The 20,094-nt window shown below is 45.3% G+C and overlaps 1 protein-coding gene across 2 annotated transcripts in view; it reads left to right on the plus strand.

Moving 5' to 3' along the window:
- Positions 1-20,094, plus strand: part of MRPL23 (mitochondrial ribosomal protein L23) — a 65,723-nt gene that overhangs the window by 9,387 nt on the left and 36,242 nt on the right. Inside the window, exons 5-8 of one of the 2 annotated variants that reach the window (XR_006164630.1) lie at positions 1,593-1,932; positions 3,736-4,021; positions 18,041-18,194; positions 18,853-19,015. Coding sequence is in view for 1 of the 2 variants with exons in the window: in XM_042784710.1 (XP_042640644.1) it covers positions 1,593-1,757 (165 nt within the window). In the remaining variant the exon portion in view is untranslated. Of the gene's footprint in view, positions 1-1,592; positions 1,943-3,735; positions 4,022-18,040; positions 18,195-18,852; positions 19,016-20,094 lie in introns of those variants that run through there. The other variant, XM_042784710.1, reaches the window with a different exon arrangement.

Consider the following 20,094-nt stretch of genomic DNA (forward strand, 5'->3'; position numbering starts at 1 on the left):
CGTAGCACAACTATTCTAAGCGTACCCGTCGGTAATTTAAAGGTACAGAAGAGTTGAAACCCCCGAGTGTGCACCACGGAAAGGAAAACCTTGATTTGTTCCAGTTCATCTTACCCTGCCTAGAGTCAAGGAAAGAGCAGTGTACACAGCAGCTCCCTTGTTGTTTTTGTAGTATGGTCAGGCTTTTAGGAAACCCCCAAGAAGTATGTACTACAAAAACAACCGGAGCATTGCTGGGTATGAGTTGATATTTCCTAGATTCTAGTCTGGATAAGCTCAACTGGGATAAGTGATGTTTTTTCTTTCCAAAGTGTATGCTTGAGGTTTAAATTCTTTCACACCTGTAAATTACCAGGTTGAGTGTATATGCCTAAATGAAACATAGCATACATTCAGCTGGGTCAGGGACATGGTGACAGGTTTTTTTGATTTAATTATGTCACACTTCTGATCCCAAAATGTATAGGTAGCTGTGTTGTGGAAGGCTCCTTTCATGTCCTTTGTGGAACCACTTCATAACTGGGCCTCTTGTTTGATTATATTTATTGCACAAATGTAAAGGATGGCTGATCTGAAAACCCACCTGTTTTCATCTGAAGCGATTAAACGCTTTCGTTGAGATTTCTGTACTCAGTATCCTGACAATGAAGTTCATGTATGGAAATGTTTGAGAGTATTTCAGAGAGTCGTTTTAGAGTTACGAGTTTTATCATGCTAAGTCCCATACAGAAGGGAAGGACTGATACCGCTGGGTTTAATGAAGTTGTTCTTAGGACAAACACCACTAAAAAGTAAGTAGGTAATGTTAATGGGATAGAACGTTTCCACAGAATAATGGTTTCCTGCTGTTAGATAAAAACCAGAGACCAAGCAAATGTTTATTTTCCAAGTGGGAGACATAGATCTGATGATGATGATGTTTCACTAAAATGACTTGTCTGTTAGGCAGAATGACTGATGCAGATGTAATCACTTTAATCTCATTAGTGATGTATTAGACAGATTGTTCCCACTGTAATTGTTTTACGCTATGGTCTTTTATTCCTGTTGATAAGAGACCTCTGATATCTGTTATTCTGTATTCCCACATTACACCCCATGATAACAGCTGCTAGGACTGCTCTCTGTTATCCTTAGCTGAGACCTAAACAACTATAACCACTACTCATATCCTGAGTGTTAACATAATGAATGCCTGCTCCACCATGTATTTCCCCAGTGGTGTTACTTTAACAGAATCACTTATTTTGCTCATCTTGCTTTTATTGTATGACTTGTACAACATTTTTGGGCTGGTTCAAAGTCTTTGAAGAGGTGTCCATCTCCTGACCATTCATCTTTAAAGAAAAAAAAAAAAAAAAAAAGTCAGTGTCTTATTTAGCACACAAAAGAGGAAAGGCTGAAAGTTAGCTTTTTTGGGGGTGGAAGGATATATATATATCTTGGGGAGAGGGGTGGAAAGAGGTCTTGGGAGGTTGAGGTACCATTTTGCACTAGCTGAAACTTCAGGGTGGTCTTTCGTTGTAAGTATATGCATCACAGCTACTGCAGAAAGGCTGGAATGTCTCTCTGACCATTTGTTTTCTCTTTAGGGGCAAGGACAAACCTTTCAGTTTCCCAACCTATTTCCAGAGAAAGAACAAGACACAGAAACTCGCTCTTTTGATGACTTCAGGAATAAATATATGGAAAGAGAGAAGCAGAGGCAGAAAGGTGACCTCAGACGAGGTGGAGTCCCCGACTGGTTTGGACTTTGATGCAACAAGCCAGCTGCCTTTCTTTAGCCTCAGAGGGATTTTGATCAGCAGAACTTGCACTCTTCCCTTCTAGTAATGACTGAATGTTTATTCTCGAGCAGCCCTTGCTAGCATGTTTTTTTTTCCTGGCTCTTTGTGCACGACTACAACAAAATGGCCCTAAAGAAATAAAAAGGTAAAATAAATCTGACTGCATCAGGTCTTTCCTGTGAACTTGTGGACTATTTCTAAAATGTGGAATTGCTTGTTGTTTCTGACTATGACAGTGTCATTGTGCTTATCTTCTTCCTGCTTCTATGGGTTGTTTTGAGTAGGAGTTATTTAATTTCCCAGAGTAAGTGTAGTTTGCATTGAATAGTGTGTAACAGATATGTCAGTCGGAGGTGGACGTGAAGGTGTAGATAACTGGACTGCAGGCTTAGGACATAGGGTTCCCTTACTGTCAGTTATTATGCCCTACTATCCTGTGCATTGCCTTCCTTGCAGAGTGACCCCCTCCTTTCCTGGACCCCCTCCTTTCCTGGAGATGTGTGCACGATCTGATTGCACTCCTTTAATGGTTGTGTGGCATTCTGGAGACAGGGTTTATAGGATAGGCTTGTAACCAGGCACGGGCCCCTCTCCTCACCAGAAGCATCAAGGAACAAACACGAGGTGGTGCAGTCTCTGCTTGTTGTTGTGCAAGTGCAGGTAGTTGCCTTCTGTGGCCAGCCTGCCCCAGGAATGTTTACTGGCACGGCTGTGCTAGTATTCCTTCCCCTGTCCGCAGCTACCTTGCAGTGCTGGCAGGAGTCCTGTGTGGACACAGTTGTATTGGCACAGCAGTGCTTCTGCCAGCGTAGGCTGTTTTGTGCTCAGGACTAATAAAAAGACTCTTTTTACTTTTTCTGGTTCCAGTCCCTCTACCTCCAAGCTGCTGATGCCAGGGCAGTGGGTAGAACTTTTCTAAGTCTTCAGGGCTGCCACGTTCAGGTTTTTCATTTCTTGGCTCCGCAGCTGTTTCTCCTTGCTCTGATGAGGATATTTCCTCCCTTCCTTTGTCAAGCAACGTGCTCTGCTGTTGTATCAGAAGTGGTGGGGGAAGAGGAGGGCTAGGAATTTACCACAGGTAGACAAGGATGTGTTTCTGCAGGCCATTGGCTATAACACCAGCACATGCAGGGTTAAACGCATGGCTAATGTTTCCCCGGGTTTTGATTTCTGCCACTTGGAGCAATTGGCAGGATAGTGAATGAGCCCATGCCTTGAACGCTTCTACCCGGGTGCTCTCCTTTATTGTTCTGTGTCTGGACTTCTTGTTTGGACAGCTAGCAAGATGTTTACAAGGAAACAGCTGCTCCCCAGAGAGGCAATCCAAGTAGGATTTTACGCACCCCCTTCTGTTCATTAGTCACCTCTTTCCCCCTGCTACTTCCCTCCTGCACAACAGTCCATCTCCTTCTGTGGTTTGTTGCTTACAATCCCAGTGCCTCTCCCGCCCCCCCCTTTGTCCAGTTTTCAAGGGGGATCGTGCATGATTATCTAAGCTGGTGCTTAAACAGAGAGATGCTCCCAGAGAGGAGGGAGATAAGGGGGGATTTGCTACTCCCAGCCTGCCAGCAGAGTTACAATAGTAGATGTGGAAAAATACTGACTTCACTGAAAACAGTTCATATGTTTGGAATATCTGCAAAGCCAACACTTCCAGAGTTTTGTAGTGACATGTGAAACTCCAGGTTAAATCAGGAGCTGACCTGCAGTTTTGAAGTAGTATGACTGAATTTGTCTAGACACAAGGGTCTCTCCTCTGCTGTATGCAGCCTTCTTCCCCTTCCCCTCCTTTTTTTCTTTTTTTTTTTTTTTTTTAAGAGGCTGTTTCTCAAACTCCCAGCTCAGTGTGGAGCTGATCATACTGGGGCTTGGGCTTTGTTCCTACAATATAATATTAAGAAGTTTGCTATTTTCTCTTCACTTTCCTTTGTGGTCACCTCCAATATAGGTTAACTCCAGCTTCTTCACCATGGTGAAGATGAAATGAAAAAGATACATCTTTCGAACTTGTTGGTCAGCCTTGAGCAAGCAAACAGTCAGGTATGTGATAGTTGTGGATAAGCGAGGCCATATTCCATGTGTTAGGTGTAACAGCAAGAGATACATTAACCATCAGCTTCTCTCCCTTCCCTGTTATGGCCCTTGGGAGAGGTTGGAGTCACCAGCTTCTGTCTGGCATTGAGGACCCAAGCTGAGAGGAGTTTATCTGCGGTCCCAAATACGCTGTAGGCTGAGTGAGTATCAGAAGCCCCTGGGTAGGTCTATCATGCTTTGCTACTCTGTGATTTCTTCGTGGGTGATTAATTTCAAGCTCATGTTCAAGACAGGTTTCTGTCTGGAGTGGCACAAGAGGGAAGAAATAGAGGGATGAGTCTGCCCATATCTGTATGAAGTTGCTTCAACCAAATTCTGGCAGATACTTAAACTGTTTAAGAGGGCAATGTTACCAGCTACTTCTAAAATAGTATTGCTGTGAAATTAAAGTAAGATTCAAAAAATAATATTTGAAGCCCCTGACCCACCATTATTTTGCTTTAATGCACCTGATTGACGTGGAAGTGGGATTAAAAAGATCTTGAGTCTTTCCCAGTCCCGTGTTGGCCTGCGTTTCTGAGGAAGTGCCTGTGTTTAATACGATCTGGTGCTTCACTACTTCACAAATCCCATCCCCCAAACTGTACAGGTGGGCTAGAAGATAACGAAGACGATAGTTGAATATGAAGGCAGAGATTCTTTCATGTAACAGAGAGAAGTACCGTAAGTGAGTGGTGAAACTAGGACAAGGACTCAGATTTATGCAGTTTTGTTCGCTGAGTTGTGCTCCTTCCAGCACATCCTGATGTTTATTTTGGGTGATGCAAGGGATCAGCAGATCCTATGAGGTCACATCTAGCCCTGCTATCAGAGGTGTCGAGCTGTCCTTGGCTGGGTCAGCAGCCATACCTGGGGGCCAAGGATTTGGATATACGTGTGAATAACTTCTCCAAGGACCAAAGTAATGACTTGGTTGAAGGGGCTGATGTTCACTGTGGCGCAGGAGAAGCCACGTCGCGCACTTGGCGTGCACACCTCTGCAGCTGCTGGCTTCTCTGACGTCCAAGGGAGACACTGAACGCGGTTTCTTTCCCCTCTGAACGTGTGCAACCCCCCAAAGAGAGTAATGTGCTGGAACAGTCAGCAGATTCACAACTGACTGTGTTGGCCACACCGGAGGAGAAAGGTATCCGGCTACGATGAGCGTTGTCCCAACAATGCCAGTACGCTTTAGAGGAACAATGCAATTGCGTTTTTGTTTGCTTGCATTTATTATTTTTAAAAACAAACCAGAATGAATTGCAGAGGCAGTGAAGTGACTGTGGAAGGGGCTCTCCGAACGGTACAGCACTGAAAGGAGTTTTGTGTTGTAGGTCGAGCTTGGTTGGGTGCTAGGGACAGGTTCCTTGTTGCTCCAAGTGGAGAAGAAGAATGCGTGGGTGTCTACAGGTGACAAAGTTCCTCTCTCTTGTAGCCACTTGTCACCTGAGCCTTGCTGTGTGACCTCAGAGGATGCAAATGTTTGTCTTCGCAGTTCCTTGAAGTAGAAAGGGGTATAGTGCAGCTCGGTGGTAAGACACAAAGCTGTGGTAGCTCCAACCTGTGTGTGTTAGGCACATTATGACAAAGATTAAGTGTTGCCTGCACATCAGCGGTTGGTTTTACGGTCCTGTGCATCATTCCCTGTTTGTCAGCCTACTGGTGGTTAAAAGGCTAAATAAAATAAAATAAATTATAGGAAAGAAGTACGTACAACCTTGTGGTGGATTCCAGAAAAGGTGTATGCTAATCCATTTAGCACATACTCCTGCTCTGCGCAAAGGAAAGGCAAGTCACAGGGAGGGTAGATGGCTCGCTTTCATGGCTGAACATGCCTGAGAATGGGTAATCCCGAGCTTCTGATACCTGCTCCCATACTGGAACCCCCAAATTTTGCATCTGGTGACAAAAAGGGGTATTCAGTGATTTGATCCACTGTTGACTGACTGTCGTTAGCACTTCTGAATGAATGAAACAGTAGGAAAATGTTCTTTGCTTTATCCAAGGCCATCTCGCTGTGGAAAATGTCTTCATGGCTGGGGAATTCCTGCTCCATCCAGGTTATCCCAATTACATCAAAGTTGAGGGTTTGTTTTTTTTTTTTTTTTTTCCCTCAGGAAAATTATTTTACTTATTTAAATTTTCAGGGTGTAGGACAGACTACTGCTTCTTCAGCTCTGGCGTGTTTGTGGAACGGCTTGCAGAGAGCAGTAAGGCTTGGATAGAGGATGTCTGCTTAGTGTGTGAAATGGGGCAAGGTACACAAAGCAAGCACTATTTTTGCTAGGAGGACTGAAAGCTGTAAAACCGTTATCTTGACAATGCTGCTTTCTCCTGAAGTAGAGTTCAAGGACTGCTCAGAGTCCAATTTAAAACAGTTGTCTGAGAATGGCTTTCCAGAGTGGCTTACATGCCAAGGCTCATAGGTACCAAGGCTAAAAAGGAACATTGTGATAATCCCTTTTGACCTCCTGAATAACACAGACCATAAAATTTCATGCCGTAGTTACTGTGCGTAGGCCAGAAGCTTGCGGTTGAATGTTACCTGGAATGGATTCCAAGGCTTGAACTTGACAAGCGTTGCAAGAAGAAGTTTCCTTGAATAAGTTGGGCCCAAACAGCATGAAAGTCAGCAGCGTGTTGTCATCTGTCCTCTGGATTTCTTAAAGTGGTTGTAATGGGGAAAATTGAGCGTTGCTGTTTAGGAATCATGTGTTTGTAGAGAAGAGAGGTGATTTTTATAAACATTATTTTCTTTAAATGCAAAAGGTTTTAGTCTAGTTGAGATGACATCCTGGCTGAGTCATTTCTTTTGGAGTGATTTATGGCTGTTTAGACAGAATTTAGCTTTTTGTCTCTAGTCTGGTTTATCAAAGTGGTGTGGACACACCCAGCTTGCAGAATTCAGGAGGTATGTCACAGTCACTCTTCTGTGGCCTGGGAACAGAGTAGCTAGGGCCTGGTGCAAAACTAACTGTTTTTAATTACTAACCAGGACTAATTATCAGTCTCTTAACCTTTCCTTGCCTTCAGCTGTTAGTAAATGCTGCAAATGAAAAGTAAATAAAATTTTGGAGAATTTGTGCAGGGCAGAATTAGGCACTGCATTTTCTTCTGTGGTGAGTAGGACTGTAGAGAGCATCCTGAGGCCACACACGGTAATTCTAGGTAGGTAGGTCTTACTTGGGATCTGGCCCTTAGTGCCATCTACAAATAATTTTCTAAAGTTCTTGGTTTAGGAGTCAGACCAATGTTAGTGATTCAAGGCTTGGAAAACTTTATTTCCTAAAAAAAAAAAGGCTCGGGGAACTCCCTCTGTTGAATCAGTGTGGTTTAGAAGTATTTTTACTGTTGTCTGTCTGTATGTACCTGGAAAAGAAAAATTTCTCAGAGTCAGAGCATAGTTTAGTGTAGCTGAGCAAGTGAAATGAGCTGACTAGAAAGGGAACGGCTGCGGGGCGGGCAGATGATACCCTCACAAGTGGAGGGAGAGGCCAGGGAGTTGTTCTGGATCATGTGGTGAGTTTCCCCATGAGCCTGTGCTGAAAACATAGAGCCGGTGGAGGCTTCTTAGGTCATGTCGTCCACCTCCTCAAATGAAGAGAGCCTGCTGCAGATCAAGCTGTGCCAGTGCTTGCACACATGGCAAACCAAGTGTGTGGTGTGTCACAACAGCTGTCAAAGACTGGTCATCCTACCCAGAGTCTCTAAACATCCTGTTTATCCTTGCAAGGAGGAACACTTGATTGAAAGATAAATACTAAAAAAAAAAAAAAAAAAAAAAAAAAAGAACCAAGCCCAAACCCCAAAACAACAACAAAAAAAAAAAATCCCCAACCCCAAAACTGGTGTGAGGAATAACATTTGCCCTTGGGCTAACAAACCTGAAAACAAAAGAAAATAAACTTAGGATAGAAGCAAACACATTTCCACACAAGGCCAGATTCTAAAAGGGATTTAGGAGCTTAGCTTGTTTTGGCATGCTTGAAAAAGAAAAAGCCATCTGGGTGCCACGATTCTTAGGGTTCCGTATGCGTGTGTGTGTGTCAGGGGAAGAGCATGGGGAGAGATGGGGTGTCTGTGGTGATGTGAGGAGGGAGTGGAGGACGTTGGAGCTGCCAGAAGGCTTTGTGCAGGGTCACCCTTGGGGCATAGCTTGCACATTTTAATTTTTTTTGAAAAACTAAACAAGCCCCAAAAAAAAAAAAATCTCTCTAAGTTGGCAGCGAGATTTTTCTTTTTTTTTCCTTCCCCCTCTGTTTGTTGTTCATTTGTCGCTGCACGGGAGGTCTGTTTACTTTGCTCAAGAGAATGAGGGACCCAAGAGACGCTGCTCTGCATGCAAAGCTTTTCTGGAAGGGGCTAGGGGAAGAGAAGGGGAGGAACTTCCAAGCCTTTTGAAACAGAGCTGAAAGAGTTTGTGGGATGTTTCTTTTGCTTCTTTGCCCAATGCATGTCGAGCCTGATGTTGCTACTGCTTATGCAGACATAGCTGGGCCACGGACTTCAAAGATGGGTCCTGCTGTTAAGGGCTGATCAGGGAAATCTCTACAGGGTGAGTGTGAGGAGGCCCGAGAAGCCAAAGACTTGATGTTGAAGCTCTGAGTAGCTCTAACACTACAGTGCCCTCCGCTCTGCCCGCCTGGATCTCTCTTGGTAGCTTGCTTTCAAACCCAGGTGGTGCTGCTCCCTCCCACCACCTTCCTGTTAACCCTTCCTTGTGAACTGGCCCTGCAGTTTGGGGTGAATTCGTCTGTGTCATTAAGACAGTCTCACGGATGAGTCAACGCGGCCCTTCATTCCAGGGATTTAGTGTTTTAAAGGGGACTTTTCCAGAGCTGTGTGGCAGCCTGCTGCTCCCGATCTTTGTTGCTTTAGATGACTCAGTCAACTTCTGAATGCTTTGGTTTCCCCAGCTGGGCTTAATAGCGATTGCGACCCGACGAGATCCAGCAGAAGGAGGGGAAGTGGAGATCTGCATTACTTTTGCTTGCTGGCAGCTCAGTGGATGAGGCAGCTTTGTCCAGCCTGATCTTCCTCGTGTCTTACAATGCTGAAACAACTAGAAAAGGCCGGTGGGGAGAAAACCAGGGGTTCTGCACAAGGCGGGGTGAAGGTCTTTAGATTAACAGAGGGACACATCCCTGGGGATACGTGGACGGACGTCCTTCTAGGCTCTGGGCAGTGAGAGCCGTGGCATGTGGCAGGCACGGGGGTGTGAGGGAGGTCAGGGGAATGGCTGATGAAAGCAATGGGTAATTCAGCTGGAGCAGACTTTGGAGCTATGCGGTTCTGCATTTTGGAGTTTTCTTACCCTTTTTGACTGGTGAGAGAGGACAGGAACTGATGGGTCTGCCCACAGCCCCAGTCTTGCCTTTCAAGTGGCTGTTTTCTAACCCATGTCAGTTGTCCTGTACTGACTGCCCTGATGCATAGCAGAACAGAGAAATTGCAATTGGCAGAGGGAGTTGACTCCTTTTATCTCCACGTTTCCTGTTTTAACCGACAGGAAAGTTGCTCAGCAATCCTGGGACGTTTTTCTGTGTTGTAAAGGATCCCTTTAATACTGGGGCACACCATGTTGTTTTGGCCACTTTGTCTCCAAGAGGAGGGGGAGTTCAGGAGCCAGCTGTGATTGTAGTTAAGGAAACAAAAAAACACCTTTTGTGAAAAGCGATTGAAAAGCCGGTAAATATAAATTCTAGAGGAGGGAGAGGCAACATGGTTAGAGATGGTCTATCCAGAAGTACCTCCCTTTATGATATATGTGAGTGGGGACTGTCAGTGAAACAAAAAAAGAGGGCAAGATAGAAATGGACACAGAAATATTTGGGTTAGATTAATGTTGTGCAATTCTTTGCCACAAAATATCAGGGCCAAGAATTTTGCTGGATGCAGACACACTCTGGCTGTTCCTGTGGATAACCAGGATATCAAAGAGCTAATGGTAATATTAAAAGAACAAGAGTTTTGGGAAGTTGTCAGTGCCACATGCGTCAAGGCACAAGCTGTCTCCAGCAGCTGGAGGTGGGGATAGGAAGAGACTTATTTCCTTATGAAGAGAAGTAGCCTGCAAGCTGTCTCTTGCAGGGTTTCTTTTTCTGACCTCTGGATCAGCCTCCTTTGTGTTGCAGAATCCCAGCCGGGATGGAGCTTGGGAAAGATGGCAAGTTTGGCACCTGTCTCAGCTACAGTGTGTGTTAGACCCTGTGGGAAGGTAGAGCACCTTCTGCATTCTCCAGCTGTCGGTTGTGAACGTCCTGATTTCGGCCCACCTCCCTCCCTAAAAAAAAAAAAAAAAAAAAAAAAAAAAAGGTCTTTTCTGTGACCTGGGAATCAGGAGAGTCAGCTTAACTTCCAAACTGCATTCAGCTGAGCTTGGGTCAATTCCTTAACCCCTCTTTCTGCCTTTGTTTTGTGTCATAGAAATTATCTAGGGATGATCGCTCTCCTCTGTCCTCACTTGTCTTTCTGGCTGATATCCAGGAGACCTTAGTGACAAGTGCCCCCTCCGTTCCCTTTGTGGTTGAGGGAAGACACAAAACATTGATACACTGAGGTTGAAGACTGGTTTCATAATTTGCCTTTTTTTTTAATCATTCTTTCAACTATCTGGAAGAAGTAGTATGGGAGCTTTGGACACCTTAGCTGTAGAGCCATGCTGTTCAGTAACAACTCCACAGTAAAAGAGCTGTTTATTTTTATTGTATTTTCTTTTCTCTGCTTTTAATAGCTATAAACAACCTCTGTGTGGAGCTTGTCTTGAAACTTGTGACCAGCTGGGCGAGGGGCCTTCGTATCAATTTCAAGCCTGTGGAGAGGAGAGCATAACAGGTCCCTGACTGCTCCAGCCACTTCCTGCCTGCCAAGGAATGCTGGAAACAGAGGTCGTTATTGCACAAGTAATTAAAGGTTCATCAGCCCTACCTCTCCGATTGCTTAAGGCCATTGTAGTAAGGGACAAATACTCCTGCTTGCCCACTGTTATTTGTTTTCTGCCTGCTCTGTTTTTCTTGGCTTGAGAAGAGGAATTATGAAGACTCTTGAGTGGGATCTGGGAGTGCTGCGGTCTAATGCGTTTGGCTGTGGCCCTGGGTATGTTGTGGAACACTCTAGTACTGAGACACGGCGTGTCTTCAGGGCCCCCTCTCTTCCTGCTTCTCCCCCCGAATCCAGGCACCAGAGAGAGGGTTCTCAAAAAGCAGGTGGTCCAAGTTGCCCAGGCCCTGGCAGAGGGTGGGTGAGGAAGCCAAGCCTGGGGATGTCTGTAGAGCTGTGCCCCTGAATGGCTGAAGGGCCTCCTGCCCTCACATTACCAGATACAGAGATTTTACTACAGCTGAGCTAGACTCCAAAAATGTGAGATTTGCTTACAATGGGAGGGTTTCCTATGGATTTTCTTACAGGGGTTCTTTTTTCTTTCTGTGGTTTGAACTCAGAAGTTCAGATTTTTGTATGCTTTCTCTCCATTATAGTACACACGAAATGACTTCTTTTTTAAATAGACGTTGAGACTCACATATGGGCAGGGGCCTCTTAAAGAAAAAAAAAAAAAAAAAAAGAACCAAATATTGTGAGTCTTTGACAGAATCACAAGAGCAGGGCAGACTGAGCCACCCACCCTTTAACCATCTGTCCCTTGAGATCTGGAGAGTCTTTTAGCGCTGGGGAGCACAGCCCACAGACATGGGAAGCCATGCTGTTGTCCTCCAGTTTTTCCTTCTGTGGGTGAATGCTCATCACCACCGCCACCAAAGAAGTGAGCCCCCGTTGCAGTGACTCTCCTTGTGCTTCGGGAGCAGCAGGAGAAACACCTGAGAAAGAAAAGAGAGCTGGTTTTCAGCCCCGTTGGTCCAGTAACAATCGTGAGTGAGCCTCACGGTATGGCTGGGACGGGGTGGGCATTTCCCTCCCTCCGGGGAGTGTGCAGGGGTGCTGAGCTGGGGTTGTGCTTGCTGCCTGCACCCTGAAAGCTTCCTCGTTGCTGAAGATGTTTTGCCCCGGAGGGCCTGGCTGCAGGGGCTTGGCTGTAGCTCGGGAACAGCTTGAAGGGCACGTGTTGGGTAGGCAGATGGAGCGGGTGATGGAGATGATCTGCCGAAGAAGGGGAAGCGTGGAGTGAGAAGGGGAACGATAAAAGGGCAGCCGCGTGGGTGACCCTGTGGGAGCGGAGGAAGGCAATAACTCATCTCGAAAGCAGCGAGGGGCCAGCAGTGAAAATGCCTGGAATAAGCAGCTGAGGCAGAAAAGGGCTGGTGGAATGATCAGGTCTGGCAGACCCGAGGTTATTCTGCGTGTGCGGCTGCGGGGGAGTCAAATAACTTCTTGGTCAGTCTGCAGAGGCCGCCTAATCAACGGCCCCCGTGCCGGCCGCAGCCCAGGATGCTCCAAGGTAACACTAACCCTGCCGCAGAGCGGAGGGGCGTCTCCAGGGGTCCCGGGGCACTGCATCTTGACACGTGAACGCAGCCCCCAGCGCAGCAGCCTTGCAACAGACGCTGCGTAATGGCCTGTTTTGAATTTGTATTTCATTTGCCTCCCATATGGGATCAGTTTTTCCCTTTTCTTTATTTTTTTTAATAGCGTTTTTCCTAGTCATAATAATCAGCGTTTCCCTGCCTTCCCCCCCCCCCCCCCCCGCCTTCATTTTTCACAGCTGGCTTTGATTGGTTTCAGTCCTGCAGATGCTCCTTTGGACGGAGAAGAAGGGGCAAAGGTTCCCTTCCTTTTCAGCGCGAGGCAGACAGCCTTGCCGGAGGGGTGGGGGAGGCCGGCGCGCTCCCGGACTAGCCGACTCTTCGCTGTGGCCCCAGCCGGCCTCTTGTGCATCTGGTGAGGTTTGCCAAATTGCGAGATAATTTCCCTGCCGAAGGCCTGGAGAAGATCACAAGCTGTTGATGGCGTGCATGCCCCTTCTCTTGTGCCGTTCAAAACCAACCATTCTTGCGAGTGAGAGGGGCAGGATCCCCGAACGCCTTGTGCTTGCAGGCTGTGGGTACGAAGTGTGCATCTGTGAGAGCGCGCCGAGACTGACTCAGATTTCTGTGTCTGTGTGCCATCAGGCTTATTACAGCAGCCACAGCCCCACGTGTCTGACTGTGCAAGGTCCTCCGACAAGGCACGCTTCACCTGTGCAACCCTGTGTAGCGCACCCCCAAAAGGACCTGGCAAATGCCTGAGTGGAAAGCACCCAAGTGCATGAAGTGGCATGGGAAAAAAATAATTATCGGACGGACAAGCAGACTTTCCTGAATTTTAGGGCGTGAGTCAAAAACGAACCGCGATGCAGAAAGGAGAAACTTCCCTCAGAGGCACAACCTAATCCACGGTTGCCCGATGTGGGGTTTCTAGCAACTTCCTTGGAAGCAGCTAGTGCTGGTCACTGTCGGAGACGGATGGTTGAATCGACAGTTGCTCGGCCTGATGTGTTATGGCTATTCCTGCATTCCGGGCACCATCCAAGAGAATGAGACATAGCATTGCACAAGACCAAAAGAAAGTAAATGTTTACAGGCACAACGCACATTTCAGCTTGTTACATGTTCCTGAGCAGTGAAAAAAAAATGAAACAATAATTAAAACAGGTCCCAAGTCTCAGTGTGTATCTTGGCTCTCAGCGCAGTCTTCTTGGAGTGCTGCCTCTGCCTCTCTCTCATCCCAGCCTGAGCAGTACCACTGGGCCATTGCATCCAGGTCAAGGTCTTTCCAGTTACTCCAAGTACATCATCTTTCTGAGAACTGCAGAAGCCTTTTGGTGAGGTAGCTTTATGGCTTGCCATGGACTTGGGTGCTCGATGTTTTCCGCGCACGTGGCAGCAGTCACGCAGGGATCTCCCCAGCTGACTAGGAGATGTTTGCCCTGGGTATCCAAGGTGTCAGCGTGGGGGAAATTATGGATGGATTGATTCCCATGGGAGGAGGGTGGAGAAAGTAGAAGAGCAGAAGAGAAGTGAACATTTAAATTGTTTCTTCCCTGAATTATCCCTTTAGAATGGTTTAGCTTGTCTCTGTGTGCATTCGGGGAAGCAATTAGTGTGTGATGAAGCAGATGTAGTGAAGGGCTGACAGCTGTGCCAGGAAGCAAGCGTGAGCAGCTACCTCTGCTCTTCTGCTCTGAGCACACAGTTGGTCTCAGCACAGCTTGAAGGCTGGGATGTCTCCCTGCAGTGAGCCAGGTGGGTGGAGGAGAGAAGAGGACCTCTGCTCTGCCCCCTCCTTTTCCAAGTTGTTTTGCATGAGAGGATGAAGCAACGGAGGAAGGTTCCTTAGGACAAGGAAATATGGAGAGGGTGGAGAGGTGACCGAAACACCCTCTCCCCAGCGAGGTGGTGTTGGGGGTGACGGTACCTCCTCCTTTGCTGTGAAGCCCTTGTAGTATTGTCTTGGCCTTCGTGCCAGGGGGAAGACTTATCTCACCCTGAAGGTTAGCCCTTGGCAAGAAGAAAGGCCTTTTTAGTAATGATCAGCCCTCTATGCACATGACACAGAAAGACAGACCTCCACACGTGTGTTACATTGGTCTCAGGCATAAACTTAATATCCACTTATGAGCAATAGCCCTAGCTGCTGACTCACTCGCATCGCTTTTCTTGGTTCTCTCACTCGAGCAGTGAGCTCACTAGATATTATTCATTTTACTTGAAATAATAGCTGAGATGTCTACTGAAGGTATAAATGTCTAGGCTTCCTATCAGGAACAGAGTGAAATCCAAAAAGCATACAGTAACTTGTGCAACAGGCTGAGAGCACACCTACACCACTGGCTAGTGCCCATATTTCAGGCAGGAAAAACGTCCCCAGCCACTGCTGAGTCTGCAAATAAGTTGGATTTGTTGTTTAGTTTGTAATAGAAAGGGTACTTATAAGAGGTGGCAGCTTACGTGGCCTCTTGTCTTATGTGACCGAGTTATTTAAGGATCTTGTCGTTATGGAGAATTGCTGACTTTTCGATAAAGCAAGTCGCAACTTGCTTCTATGCAATGTTATGTTTCAGCTTCTCTCTATCCTTGGGATAGGTTTGATTTGAGACTTGTTAGACTATTCTGAAAGCTAGTGATAATGTTTGAATTAAGTCAGAGGAGAAAAAATGGGCCAGTGTGCTCGTCAGTCACTAAGTTATGAAAAATTCTTTTGATTTAAGAATTTGATATTCGTGTTTCTTCTGCTCAGAAGCAACTTACAACCAGCTCTTCAAAGTTTTTGTATAGTTAGATCTCCTTAATAACTTGGATAGCGGCTATTGCTGGGGAAAATACAAAAAACCTGAGCACCATTAGAAACGCTTATTGCTGTGGAGCGGGTAGGGAGTCTAGTCCGGGAGTTCAGGTCCCAAACCTAGTCCTGTCACCGATGATGGGAAGTGGTTTTGTCCTCTCTTCTCCATTGAAGTTTCTGTGGATATAGTACATAGCGAAACAGATGGGCGTGATGACATTTCTCTAACCGAGAACTATCAGAAATCTTCCTGTAAAGATTATTTGCTTTGATCTTGTTGGGGTAGTAAAGGCTTGTGTTTGTAAAGCGGAAGAGCCAGCTTTTCAGAAGTCTCTTTTTTTTACAGAATGCTTGACACAAAAGCCATAATTCTGGGATTTTGCTTCTCTTGTTAAGTCTTCATGCTTTCAAATTCTTGGAGCTAATTTTCATTGACAATAGGAACATTCCTTGAAAAATGCTGATGTAATGAAGTACGTGCTACTTGAGATTAAAAGATTTATTCAGTGACTCCTTTTTGAAACTTTTGCAAAGTGTCTTAACATTTTTATGTTTCTCCAACTGCCAACAAAATCACATTGCACCACACAGTTTGCAACATTAGTCAGATTTTGACACCGGCTCACGCAAGAGGCAGTTTTCACAGTCAGGAATCATAAAATGTTAAAGAAATTGCCATTATTTGAAAACTAGACACAGCTCAGTGAAGCAGATGGACTTGACTTAGGAGGTCTGTAGCACAGCTGTGTTGACACGGATTATAGACAATCAAAATTGTATATAAAATGCATGCCATAGTTTTAGTTTTAAGCATATTGCTAGCATTTAATGAAGTATGTAACCTTATATGGTTTATGTATTTTTGTACTGTAGCTGCAAGTTATGCTAAGGCCTTGACTAAACCTTCCCAGAAATCTCTATTACTATTTGTAATGCAGGCGCACAGACTGAGAGTGCCAATAAGCCTTTGATTGAATCTTGATTAATGTAAATACGTTAAGCCTGTAGGTGCCATTCCAGCCTAGGGAGCTTCTTACAGCTTTTTACCACATCCACATCAGAGTTAGAGCCTCTTTGCTTCAGATAATTTCCAAAGACCAACTGGAGAATGTTTGGACTCGCTTGTGAAGGATCAGGGATAGAGACATTTCCTGAAGCCCCTGGCTGGCTTGTTTGCAACACCATCCCAATAAAAATTAAGCCCTCAGACACAAACTTAGGAGAGGAAAGAAGAAAACAGAATTCTGATAGGTTTCACAACCATACTCTCTGATCCCAGGAGAAAGGTTGGGTAAGAAACTCTGTGATCTTTCTTACATGTCCGTCTGTCTTCGAAGCTTTCAGTTAGTTCTCTTTTACTAGTCAGGTCTCTTGGGTTAGGTGAACAAGTTGCCTAATTGATTTCAGTGCATTGCTTTAACTAATTGATTCCTCATCCAAGCAAGCAGGGGAGGGGGTGTAGGAGCACAGCGTGCAACCAAGTGGAAAACGGGATGTGTGGTGGATGCAGGAAAGGGACCAAGAAGCATGGGACGTTGTAACGGGATCTAGATGGGTGAGACGGATCAAAGCACTGAGTTCTCCTCTTGACTGGTGCATGATAATGTCAGGTGCCTTGGTACCCGTTTTGGTGGCAAAATTTGCAGACTCCAGTTTGCCAAGAAAATGTGCTGAATGTGCATAACTTCTTCTGTGTGTGGAATGGGACAAGGCAACTCCAGCGTAGGGGCTCACTTCTTTCAAAGTAAATCTTTGGGGGAATAACCCTCCTGATCTACGTAGCTGCCAGCACTTGCTAGGAATTCTGCCACTGAGCAAACTGTAACTGCAAAGGCACGTGATGAGAAAGAAAGAGTAACAAAAAGAAAGCATCCAACGGCTTTTATTCTTCCTGCTATGGTAACGCTCTGCAGTGCATTCTCCTTCTAGATAGCTTCTTCAAAGTAAAGATAGTAGACATAATTCTGCAGGTGGGACCTATAGGTAACGTAAATTACTTTTATCCCTTCCCACACCTTTCTAGACTACATGCTACAGATAACCATACTACTACTGCTGCTACAAGCAGTCTGCCCTTACTTACCGTGAAGGGAAGGATTTTCATTTGTCATTTCCTGATTTTACCTGTGGACAATTCCACCTCTTAAGGCAGTGTCTTGTGAGACATTAATAGCAAAGAGCTTCTTTTCAACCCACTCAAGCTTGCCTCTTCCCCAATATAGTTAATGTCTTCCTCCGGTGAGCTTCGTCAGAGCTTTTAATCTCCTTCTATTGCCTGTTGGCTGCTGTATCCAAATACCACCATGGTTCTTGGTACCTCCATGGCTTGGGTACCTTTGCACAGCAACAACAGAGAGAGAACAGGGGCTGATATCCAGACCTGTGTTTCAGGCTGGCAGGCATTTGGCTCCTGCTTTGGCTCAGCTTTTGGTGGACCTCTTGTCCTTCTTGTCCAAACTCTACATATGCAGGCATTTTCCAAAGTCACATGCTGTTCTGCAGATGTCTGATCTTTCCCACCTCCTGCCAGCTCCAGGTGTTTTTTCGGTGGTCTCTGGCTTAGCATTCCCTGTGCCTTTCTCTATGACATATTTTGGATTTTCTATCACGTCAGCAGTGTCTAAACATTGTCCATCTGCCACACAGTTTGTGCTGGGCTGGCTGACTGCTAACGGCTTTACCAGGGTGCTTTTCTTTGACTGCTCCAGGTGCCAGTCACAGTCTGGACCCTTCTCAGAAGCTTAAGCCTCACTACTGCAAGCCGAGTGGTTTAAAGCCCTGACTTCCTCTTGATTTGTGTGAATGGGCAGACCCTTAGGAAAGCCTTGTCTAAACTGTTTTTTCAGAAGGATTTCTTTGGGTTTTCTGCTTTTTTTTTGTTGTTTTTTTTTTTTTGTTTTGTTTTGTTGTTGTCTGTTTGTTTGTTTGTTTGTTTGTTTTTAATTTACTCCAGCCTTCCCTTCCAGGTACCTTAGTTCTGTTTCAGCCTTGAAATATTGCTTGTTGTTCAGTGTCGCTTGGAGCCCAGGAGCCAGGGAGAGCCTGCTTCACCGCTTGACTTCTCAACAACTCCAGAAGAGGCCTGTGTGACATGAACCTCTCTAATGGGGCCTGTCCAAGGTATGCTTTCCTATTGTCATCTGGCCTAAGTGGGTCCCTGTTAAACCTACTGCTACAACAGTGCTACAGACACTTGTAGACTGATGCCATTACTACATGATGACATCTCTGGCTGTCCAAATATTTCCTCTGACTTGTGTTTTCTGTAACATCATTTTCCTCCTGATTTCTATGGCTTACTGTGTGTTTCTTTGCTTTCTTTTTCTTTATTTTTCTGTTCTCCAGCTGTTCTTGCAACACACACAAAAAAGTGCACAAGTATTGCAGGACTCGCTGTGACTACCTATCAATTTTGCTGCAAACATGATAGTTCTCTTCACTTGCCTTTTCAAAACGAAGCTATCTAATCAAAGAAGAAATCTTATTTTAAAAAGTAATCTTTAAAACACGCAGTGCCTTGATTTGTGGTTCCCATAAAATCGCGTGTCTTCAGCCAGAGTTGAGAGGTGAATTATTGCCTTAAGTGGCAGAAGAAATGAAAAATGGTGGAACCTTGTCTCCCTCTAACGCACGTATTCTCGGGGTCACTGGTGATGTCATACCTACGGCTGTGTCCCTGTGGTCCCAGCTCTTTAAGCAGAAATATTATTTCCTAATCTCAGTAAAACAATCCAGACGTGCATTGTGGTATAATTACTGTATCTTTCCTTGGCTGCAGTTGCTGGAGTTCTGGCTCTGTGCGTTGGAGGACCATCTCGGTTGTTTCCCACTTGCTTCGTTACACTCTGCTGGTTGATTTGCTGCGTCGTCGTGGGGAGCCGGCTTGTTGTGATGCCCATGGAGGAGAATGTATGCATATTTGCATACTGATGCTAATGCAGGTGTGTCTTTTTTATTTTGGGGAGAGAAAAAAAAAAAAAAAAAAGCACATGTATCAACAGCCTCAGAGTATCAAAGAGCTGCTGCTGCTGCAGCTGGAAAGGTATCTGGTCATACTTGGTCTAATAGCTTAGCAGAGTTTGCTCAACATGCCCCAGCTCCTCCCAAAGATTTACTCCATGGCCTAGTGTAGGCCAGGCAACGGTGCCGTTGAAGTGGCATTGCAGCCTTGTGCCAGGGATCCTTAAAGAGTGGTCATCTCTGGGTCAGGTAGATTAGGATGGTAACACACAAATTAGCAGTGTTGATGAACTGGATTGTCCTGAACGTGACCTGTTCTTTGCCTTTTTTGCCCCATTCAGCGTAACTTGAGATTTTGATTTGATCTCTTCTGTGGCCTATAAAATCATAATAAGAGCTTTAGTGACGCCTCTCTAATTAAAGTTGAATTGAATTTTGTACTTCAAGCATGACTTAAACATTTATTACTTGTGACAAATTGCACCATATTCTCCCCAACTTACACCAACCATTCTTTGAGTACCAAATTATATTTCTGTGAGATATTTTTTGTTGTTGCTTTTGTGAGTGGGCATTAAAAAGGGGCCTGCTACACAATCCATGCATGCAGGGACAAATTTTTAAAACAGTTTGCCTTAAGCCAGTAAGAAAATGCATCTCTCAACCTCCTCTCGCTGTGGTATCTGTCCGCTTCCTAGATTTAATTCAAACCTTACTGACCATGATGGGAAGACTCCCAGTTACTTCACTGAATTTTGGTTAGGAATTCTTTTACATTGTCCTTTGAGTGTTCAGCTTACCTTTGCTGGAAGTAATGAAAAATATTGATGTGGAAGGAACTGCTCAAAGTCCAACTTAGTCTTCAGTTCAGGTTGCAATTGCTGTGTGAGCAGTTATACACATTAGAGGTACCTGAATGGACAAGGTCCAGAGCAACCTGCTCTGAGTTGGCCCTGCTTTGAGTAGGAGGTGGGATTAGATTTCCAGAGGTCCTTTGTGACTTGAAATAGTCTCTGATAATAAGGTGTACCAATTTTCGAGGTGTAGAGGGAAAATGTGA

The sequence above is a fragment of the Tyto alba genome, unplaced genomic scaffold (assembly GCF_018691265.1).
Source record: "Tyto alba isolate M040663 unplaced genomic scaffold, T.alba_DEE_v4.0 Super-Scaffold_8, whole genome shotgun sequence".
Classification (NCBI taxonomy): Eukaryota; Metazoa; Chordata; class Aves; order Strigiformes; family Tytonidae; genus Tyto; species Tyto alba.